The sequence below is a fragment of the Danio aesculapii genome, chromosome 17 (assembly GCF_903798145.1).
Source record: "Danio aesculapii chromosome 17, fDanAes4.1, whole genome shotgun sequence".
Classification (NCBI taxonomy): domain Eukaryota; kingdom Metazoa; phylum Chordata; class Actinopteri; order Cypriniformes; family Danionidae; genus Danio; species Danio aesculapii.
Window position 1 is genome coordinate 10,479,885 of NC_079451.1, and position 10,352 is coordinate 10,490,236.

The 10,352-nt window shown below is 37.5% G+C and overlaps 1 protein-coding gene across 1 annotated transcript; it reads left to right on the forward strand.

The window, feature by feature from the left end:
- Positions 1-698: 698 nt before the first annotated feature.
- Positions 699-9,587, forward strand: entpd5a (ectonucleoside triphosphate diphosphohydrolase 5a). The gene is made up of 13 exons (XM_056476848.1): positions 699-1,241; positions 1,979-2,058; positions 2,540-2,683; positions 3,148-3,223; positions 3,671-3,706; positions 4,053-4,141; positions 4,275-4,354; positions 4,803-4,864; positions 4,951-5,052; positions 6,186-6,329; positions 6,415-6,471; positions 7,726-7,841; positions 8,010-9,587. Exons 1-13 carry the CDS (start codon positions 959-961, stop codon positions 8,091-8,093), a joined length of 1,353 nt encoding a protein of 450 aa, XP_056332823.1. The 5' UTR covers positions 699-958; the 3' UTR covers positions 8,094-9,587.
- The last annotated feature ends 765 nt before the right edge of the window (positions 9,588-10,352 follow it).

A 10,352-nucleotide genomic window follows, 5' to 3' on the forward strand; every position in this document is an offset into this window, starting at 1 on the left:
TTTGAGCTCTGAAGTTTAATGAAACCTTGCCATAAACTGCTACAATAAATTAGATAATGTCTACATCTCTTAACACCTCTTTTAAAGCGAACAAAGTCTTATTTTAGAAATTATAGTACAAATAACTCAAATTAACTACATGTAACGGAATTTCAAGATCCCCGTTAAATGGTCATTTAAGATTCTTTAGCAGCCAGTTCACGACGTAACTACTATTCTTGGAAAGGAAGCTGGCTTGCAGCAATTGAAAGCTTGCATGAGTAGCTTTAAATGCTTGTTAGGAGAAAGAAAAAGTGGTGAAGTAACAAGACTGGCTGTAAGTAGAAAGTAAAGCTGCAAGTTTTAATTAAGTACTCCCATAAAATGTATTTTTAAGTCAATGCATTCACTCCTAGCAATCCAACGGGTTTTGAAGTCTTATTATATGCTCCCTTTTGTTCTTCTGAAGACATTTTAGCTTCATCTAAGCCACTTCAGATGATGTGGGAGGGTGTGAGAGGGTATTGCGAATTTGAACATAATTGACGAGAAAGGAAGAAATGGAACTCTTTTGCAGGTATCCCATGTCCATTTTTTATAAGTAAGGGGAGGGGATGATGGAGGATGGATTTCAGAGGGCTTGCGATGGAGAGGCTCAGGATTGGTGGATGCTGTTGTTTGGCATGGCCCCCTGCCAAGCACTTATGTCTTTATATACTGTAAACAGATGACCAACCAGTCCCGAGTGTGTCTCTATGTTCACCCTCTCTTTCTGGCTCTCTCCATCTTCTGTTTCTACTTTTCTTCATCTTTTCTGTAGACCTTCACTTCATCTGCACAGCCTCAAGACTTTCTCTTAACAAGACCGGGCAAAAACAGCAAACACATCCTCCTCCATAAAAACTCTTGAGTCACTTTTTCGAGAAACCACCAGTCAAGCCTTCAGCTGTTTGCAGTGTCGGCGTGGGAGAAAGAAACCATGTCTCAGCAGATGTTGCACTTGACGTTGGTGTCCATGTGGCTTTTTGCCGGGTACTTTCTGGCAGAGGCAACATATTACAACCACCATATGTACAACCGCTACCGTGCAATCAATCACAATGCCAACATGGACAATCAGCTTCCTCCAGAGGAGCCTGTGGTGATGGAACCAGTGGCCCCTCGCCAGGTCAACTTCAGTCGCGTCTTTTATGGGATCATGTTTGATGCTGGCAGCAGTGGCACCCGTATCCACATTTACAAGTTCATCCAAAAAGACCCAGGTAAGTCTTTTAAAGTCCTTTCTCTGCATCCAGATTTTGCACAAAAAAGTATCTCTTCTTAGATAACTTACTTGCTTCTTTTGTAGCTAGATCTCTCCAGATTTGTTCTGATGGTCCTGACTCACATCCATGCTTCACTTTAGTTTACAGCATGAACTCAGAATGATCTCGAAGAGCCCCGCCTTGCAGACTCCGTGAACGGCTGCCCCTTTCGTCTCTCTCTCTCTCTCTCTCTCTCTCTCTCTCTCTCGCGCGCTCAGTCTCTTTCTTACCGCATCCCTCTCAGGAGCCTGTGGCTCATAGCAAGTCTGCTCACTGTGTCTGTGTTTGCCATGGTTTATTCGCTGAATAGTGAGAAAACAAACGGAAACACAGAGGTGGGAAGGAAAATGAGAGATGGAGAAATAGCTGTAGTTGCTCTTACCAAATTTCATCCCTGAGCAATATGTTAAAAATTATGGGTTTGAACTGATAACTCAGTAATAGGTTCGCCAAAATACCCATTAAATGGAGACATGGCATCACTCTTGATGAGGTAAACTCTTAATTTGCCCGTCTGGAAAAATCCTGGTGGTCGCCATTTGTGATAAACATACAATAACCAAACGTCTCTGCACGTGCACAGTGACCTTTTAAAAGATTTGAATAGAGTTGCCCACAGTCCACTGCTAGTGTGCACCTTCTAATAACACCTTTTATTGTCCCCTCTGACAATTCTGTCTGTCTGTGTCCCACAGTGGAGCTTCCAGTGCTTGACAATGAGATGTACCATGCTGTGAAGCCTGGACTGTCAGCATATGCAGATATGCCCGAAAAGGTAAGCAACAAAAATTTTTATAGGAACATCAAGGAATGAGCTTTCTACATTCTAATAGGTTTTACTTTTCTAGTCTCCTTGTACAGCCAGATAGCAAGAGCATTTATATTTTTGTTTCCATTAAGATAATCTAAAAAACTAAAGAAAAAAACAGTATGAGATTTGATTTCTAGACCGCTCAAAGATTTTTTGCTTTAATTTGTGGCCACTTAACAAATAAAATATATGTACATGCACTTTAAAGATTGCAGATGTTCTAAAATAAATCAATTTGGTTCAAGAAAGTATTCTAACAGTGGTTTAATTTCCCTTGTTGAACTATATAGCAAGAAGCTAAGGACATTGAAAAAGTAAATAATTATCCCCTTAGTCCTGGTAGACAAGAAAAGAAGCAAATTCAGGCGTTTATAGATCACACTAATGTTTTTTATTCACTTTGATGAATGTGTATTTACAATGTAATTTTTTTTCCATCTGCTAGGGTGGAGAATCCATTGTGCAGCTGTTGAGGGTAGCGAAAAAGACAATCCCCAAAGAGCAATGGATACAGACACCTGTGGTTCTGAAAGCCACTGCCGGCTTGCGCCTGCTGCCTGAGGAGAAAGCCAAAGCCCTGCTGAATGAGGTAAGGCTTCCTCTCTTTCTCAGACAATTTGGTAGAGAAACCAACCATCCCAAAGGGATAAAAACCACGTTGTGTGTGAGACAGTGAGAATGAAAGACAAGAAAAGTAGGAGAGGATGAAAACCAATACTGTGCAAAAGCAGCTGTTCTGAGGCTGTCTGGAGTTGAAGGGACCCAAATGCCTTTTGAATTATCGTATTCAACGCCACCGCACCAGCCACACTTGTGGTTTCAAGCTTGCCCAGTTTCAGACAAATTCGCCCAAGATTGATTCAGTGCACTTCCCGTTGACTCCAGATAAAAAGAGCCGGCTTGAATTTTTATGTTGTAACAACTAAATGGCTTCTTTTTTTATAGTGTACATTACAGAGGAACACATGAGTCATGAACTCTTAGGTTTCATTACATTGTTGAGCTAAAATTAAACAACAGTTAATACATGTCTTTTCTGGTTTGTGTCCACAGGTCAAAGAAATATTTGACGACTCTCCTTTCTTTGTGCCAAACAACAGTGTCACCATTATGAATGGCATCAATGAAGGTATTACAGCATTAATGAATTCTAAGTAAATAGTTAATTATGCTTTGTACACTTTATTCAGATAGTGACGTGAGTGTTTAATATAACCGTCTGGATTCAATCTTGTCTGGAAGCCTCCCACTCTTAACATTAAATAATCCTCCACATTTTTAATTTAAGTTGACATTCGCTTTCATGCAAACTCAGAAATTCACATACTCGTCCTTTGGTTTTATGAGGTGTGGCTAAGTTCAGATCTCAGACATGTTTAATTACCTGGGCTGGTCCTAGATGACCCCAATATAAGATGCTCTTATTACTTTCTATGGGGACATTATTAAGTATACTATGGGGCAGTAAATTTGCAGATGTCAGATTTAAAATAATAGCTTAATGGTAACAGAAATTTCTAGTCTAGAATTGTATTCAAATTCTGCATCTCAATAAGATGGGTTCCCTCTGTTTCAGGTGTCTTGGCATGGGTTACAGTAAACTTCCTCACAGGTAAAGTACTGGTTATTTTTATAACAATTCTACAATGGTCATAAGTTAATTTGTTATTGAAGAGTAAATTTTAACCTAAGAGAAGGCCGGGGTTCAACCATGTACTTTTGTACACTCTCAAAAACTCAAAAACTGTCACTGGGGTGGCATACCATTTCAAATGGTACTCATTTGTATCTAAGGGTACAATCGTAATAAATATTATGAAATGTACTGCTTCAGTGACAAGTTTTGTACCTTAATTTCCAAGAGTGCAACTTGTTCTGAATGCATTTCTAAAATACATGAATTTTGGTGACTGATAATGAACTGCATTTACACAACTTTTTATGTCTTTGTATTGCAGGTCATTTATATTCCAAAACAAAGAGAACTGTTGGGATCTTGGATTTGGGTGGAGGTTCAACTCAGATTACTTTCCTTCCCAGGTTAAAGGTATAACAATGAGAAAAAAGAATTTAATGAAAATTTATTAAGTAATAATAATAGTTAAAAAACAACAACAATAAACATACAGTACTGGTTACTGTTTCAGTAGATTCTTACATTGACACTGTTCCCTTCACAGAAAACTGTGCAGTCAGCTCCTACAGACTACATTGCCAAAATCAACATGTTCAACAGCACCTATGAGCTGTATACTCACAGGTGAGTTAACTTATGAAAAAAGTAACTTCGTCCCTTATTATACAATACATATACTCTGCCTTCTAGAATAAGTAAAGTTACTTTTATTAGTGCTTAACTGATTGAGATTACAAATAATACAGAAAAGAGTATTATTATTAAAACTTTAAGAATAAACACAAAATGAAAATTAGACAATTATTTAAGGACAACTGAAGCTGAGTGTTTGATTTTGGGAGCAGAGGAAGTTAAAATAGTCAAAGTGTGAGTCTTTAAGTTAACATTGGCAAGACCAAATGTCCATACACAAACAGTCATTATTTTAGAGAAAACTTGTTTTGTTATTCAAAACTTTCATTAAAATTGGTTTTGAAAAGTAAAATAAGGCTAATCTTAAAGAAACAAATTATGCACAATTCTAGAATCACCCATTTAAATTGAAATTTTACTTTTTTTTTCTTATTTCCAGTTACCTTGGAAATGGTGTATTTGCTTCTCGACTGGCAACCCTTGGTGCTCTTGGTGCTGACGGTAATGGCTCATAAAATGTTTTTTATTGGCTTACTTTCTGTCATAAATGATTATAAAATTTTTTTATATATATATTTAACCTTTAGGTCTTGAGTGGAAAGTTTTCAGAAGTTCCTGCTTACCAAAAAAATTCAGTGAAGAGTGGAGCTTTGGTGGCCTGACCTATAAAGTCAGCGGAACCCCAGATGGTGAGTGATCTTGGAATTTTAAGTTATTAAAATTTAATATAAGTTGTTAAATTTTTGTGTTTTTTGCACGCTGTTGATATTACTTTAACATTTTAATGTTGAATACAGACTAATAGACACTAACACAAAAATGTCAACATACAACATGACAACATTAACTTCAAACTTATATTCAGAATAAGTCTGACTTTAAAATTGATTTCACTTCACTTCAGTATATTCTTAGGGTCCTTATTTTCTGCCCTTCAATGAAATGCTAATAAAATCTGTGAATTTAGCGGAGAGAAAATGGACAGTTCAAATGATTTAATACTTGTTTTAACGACAGACATAGATCAATAAATAAAATAGTCATAAGCTTGGCATTTGGCCTATCCCGTTCACCATTTAACAATGTTGTGGTGCAGAATTTCCAACTACGATAGGCCTTGTTAAGCGGTCCATATGGTTTCCAACTGGTAGGCCTGACCAGCCAGTTAGCTCCAGGTCATATGAAAACTGCCTATTTGGAGCTTCCTGGGAGGAAACCTCTCCCTGAAGAGTTTGTGGCAAACCCTCAAACTGACCTCATTATGTTGTAAGGAGGCACTCTCCTTGAAATGCACACTCCTCATTCAAGATACCTCAAATATTTTGCTTTCCTGTCAGAGACTAGTAGTTTCCCTAATATATATATATATATATATATATATATATATATATATATATATATATATATATATATATATATATATATATATATATATATATATATATATATATATATATATATATATGAGGGTTTGCCATATATATATATAGGAAAGACAGAGGGTTAAGATTAATTTAGTCTCAGCCTCACAATCATGGACTTGCTATAGAAGGCTTAAAATTTGTTTTGACAAAGATTCCAGGTGTTTACAAGGTATTGTGCACTGTATATATATGGGAAGGACCATGAATATGACAAACTTGCTTTGGTTACTTCTATTGTCAGTCAGACTGGCCATTCCTGTCTAAATCTCCAACTTCAGAGAGGATAACCACACTTTTCTCTCAGTCAAAAATTTGACCAAGTGGGACAGTATAAAGTTGATGGAGAGTAGGGTACAATTGCTAAAAACATTTTTTTTTTTTTTTTGTTTTAATTCTAGGTTATGCAGGGTATAAACTGTGCTACCAAGAGGTGCTGCAGGTGGTGAAAGGGATTGTGCACCAGCCTTTTGAGGTCAAAGGAAGCAGCATCTTCTACGCCTTTTCCTATTACTACGACAGAGCTGTAGAGTCTGGTCTCATTGGTGAGTGGGATTGCATTAGGTCAATGCTTCAGTATTTAGTGATAAATCATCTTCATGAATTATAACAAATGACTTGATCTTTCAGATGGATCCCGTGGTGGGACTCTGGAAGTCAGGGACTTCAAAAAGAAAGCCAAAGAAGGTAAGATTTGGGATACTCTCCCATTCTCCAAAGAACACTCAGGTCAAAGTCCTGCCGCACACATTGCACAAACATAAACCCTTGGTGCTTATTTGCATTTGAGGTTCTCGACAATCACACTGGCTTCACAAAATGATAGCTCTGCCACCACATAAACACAGGCTGCACCTCTCCCACACAAATACTTCTGCCTGCGTGTGTTCACCTTCTTTTGTAACTGTCTAACCTGCTATCTCAGCTTTTCCATGCCCTTTGAGGGCAGGATTATGTTATGAGTTTTTGCACAGAATTTGACACATACGTTAGCTTGAGACCTGAAACTGATTCAAAGAAAAAGACTTGCAAGGTAGATTGTGTCAAACAGTAAATGTCCACAGAGAAGATTTATCACCAAGGGGAATGAGCTGGACTCTTATGTAAGGGTTTTATTTGTACGCTGACACTGTCGCATGGTCTTGAAGAACCACATTTGGCACGTTGGTTATCCCAACAGCAGCAGCCAACACCTAATGCCCAATATCTAACTGGAGGGGCAGGCAGGACTTAATGTCACACCCTGTGCGGGAACACTTGGTACTGCTTGCCCCCCCAGACCCCCCATTCGTGGTTTGGAGCACAATCAGCACGTGCATGAGATAGGGTGTGAAACGATTCTCTCCTGTCCTTCCCCTCTTCACAAACTTTCATAAATCACAATGTCAGCTGGAGGAAAAACAAAACATTGGGAAGACCTGTTTCACAAAGATGTGCCAGACGGTTGTTGAAAAACACAGCACTGGTGCCTCAGTGTCTTACGTAATGTGCCAGACTCTGAGATACAACAGCCTGACAACCAACAGTCTGACTGTCACTGGATAGTGCGCACACTATGCTTAATGCCTCTAGTGTAATTGGGAAGTTTTTTAGTCCTTTAATCTAACCTTAATGGATTTTTATTGCCCGATTCTATACTTACAGATTTAAAAATATATATATTTCTGAAGAAAGTACAAATTGTTTTTGCCTACTCAAAACACAATGTGGTTGTGAAGGTTTTCAAAGTAATTCTTAGTGTTAGATCATTCTGGGTGGTTGCTAGATGGTTATCAACCACAAGCCACCCAATTTGAACTCATGTCTGTAGCACAAAAACACGTAGGATGAGAATGCGTCAGGGTTTAATGAAAAAGCTTATAGGTTTGGTCAAATACCTAACTCTAGGTGTGAGCGATTGTAACATCCTCCCTCATTGTACTTTTCTTTTTCTTAATCAAGTGTGCAATAAGATGACTAAATACCGCCCGATCAGCCCCTACTTATGCATGGACATGACGTACATCACATGCCTACTGAAAGACGGATTTGGCTTCAAGGACAGCACTGTTTTGCAGGTAAGTGGGAAAGAATCAAGCAACATAATTAGCACATTTAGTAGATATAATATTGGAGAGGATCTAAAGTTGGTCTTAAACCAATCACTAATTTGTGTCCTAAATTAACAGATGTAATACCACAGTTAATGCAGCAAAATGGTCAAATAGTCTTCTTTTTCTCCACAGCTTGCTAAAAAGGTGAACAATGTGGAGACAAGCTGGGCTCTCGGTGCTATATTTGATCATTTCCACAATTTCAGCATTCAGTAAAGCTTGCGGACTCATGGACATCAGTATGAGGGGGAGCGCAGGGGAGCAAGGGGGAATTCTTTAGTTATCAAGCAACCCTTCCTATTCCTCCTCCCTGTAACTCTTTAGTGAGTTGACAAACCTGCCCTGCACTACAGTCCTATATCACAGCGCTCTCCTCCCTCACCAACTTAACACCCAAAGAACTGTTCTCGAAGAAATCACTATATTTTTGTAAAGATGACCAAGCCAGTCTGCTATTTCTACTGTATGTTTACATTTGTAATCTGTCACCTCACCTAAGACACTGTCTGTCCAAGTTGTCAAATTTCAATCTAAAATTCACCCATTTTAAGCTCTTTATGCTGTTGTGCAGGATATTGTGCAGGGGTATACGTGTAAAAACATTGTAAGTAGTGTAGCTTCCATACCCTCTTCTACAGTAATGGGTTAGTAGTAGTGCTTGCACAGTAGTGTAGTGCTGTTTTAGGATGTGATAAATTAATTTAGTGCCCAAATATCAAGCACGTAACACTTTAACGTATCTACAACCGTCTATGTGCGCTTCGGAAAGTTGTTTGGAATAAGCAACTTAATTTGTTTGTAATTGGACAGGTTGGGGTAAGAATCAATCATATGGTTACTTTACACCGCCGCATGATTGTGGCTTTATGTATTATTAAATAATGCATGTATTTATGCTTTAAATGCTGGGTTTGCATAGACTCAAGGTGGAACATTTTTTAGATGGAGTTCATTAACTAGGTGCTTATTTTTAAACCGAGGTCTAACCAGGTTTTTTACACTGAATGGCATGCAGTTGAATGAATTTTCACTGCATCCATTATCAAATTAAATAAGGTGCAAATGCTTACGAGGCTATATCCTATAAATACTTTGATAAAATATAACTACTGGTCATAGACAGTAAGCATTCTATGATACTGTTGATATTTTTAGGTCAACTTGCTAACAGAGTACCTTCAACCTCATTTATGTCAAGTTGCGTTGGTTATTGTGGATGGCTTGAAGTAGTTTTGGGGGCTTGTGATGTGGAAAAGCCTTAAAATGTTGCTGTTGCATCTCTTTACAGATGTTCGAGTGTAATTGGACAGAATAAAGTCAGACTTTGTGCTAAATGTGACAAGTGAGTTGACATGTTTAGGACCAGTGTCGGAAAGAGCCTTTAGCTCATATGGCAGTCTCATGTCAAATGTGTTTTTGTGAATTATTGTACAAATATTTATTACATGGGTACTTGCTGAAAATGCAGTGTGGCATGGTTGCATTTGTTAATCCCTTAGCTTTATAAAGCAGCTTCAATGTACATTTCTATGTATTTTTTAAAAGTGTATATATATATTTTTTTTCATAGTTCAGCGCATGAGATGAGATGTATCATGTACTGCATTACCATTTTAGAGGTGTTTTCTACAGCAAATGCTATAAATATGCTTTCCAGTTCAGTGTTGTGTATGAATTGATATTGTACATGAATAAAAAACATGAGAAATATCTGTTGGTGAATCACTTGTCTAAACAGGATAATAAAGATTATAAAAATAATTTAGTCTATTTATACTACATAAACCACACATAAGATATGCAACAAAGCGTGTCAAAAAATAGTCACGAAATGTTTATACAGAAAACTACAAAACCATTACTAATGGCATAAACTGTATATTATTGTTCACTTACTTAAAACGAGGTCCTTGTTGATCAAAATGAAAGTAATGGAGAATTTTACTGTGAATTTGTTCCCATCTAATCATCCCCTCAGTTTGGAATGTAGCTGATTTAAATTCGCGCCAATTATGAAAATGGCCTCAACCGCGTGACAATCATCACGAGTCTTTGTGAATTTTCACGATAGTCAATTCAGTTAACTGCTAGAACGACGAAAATGCACTAATGCACTTATTTAGTATTACTTTAATGATCAAATGTATAAATTAGCCTACTAGGCTACTATTTGATTTTACTCCTCAATAGTGGCACAGCTTGGATATTAGAATCGTGGTCCAAAGGTAACTTATGTGAAATTAAAGCTAGGCTACTTGAATCGTTACAAACTTTCTTCTAGACACACAAAGATTCCATATAAATTGATAGTGAATGAGAGATTTACTTAAAAACATGAATGCATATCATTAATAACACTAATGTGCCAAATTCCTTAAAGGGCACCTATGGTGAAAAATCTACTTTTAAAGCTGTTTGGACAGACATGTGTGTAGATACAGTGTATAGACAGTCATATTGGGGTGATATAAACAC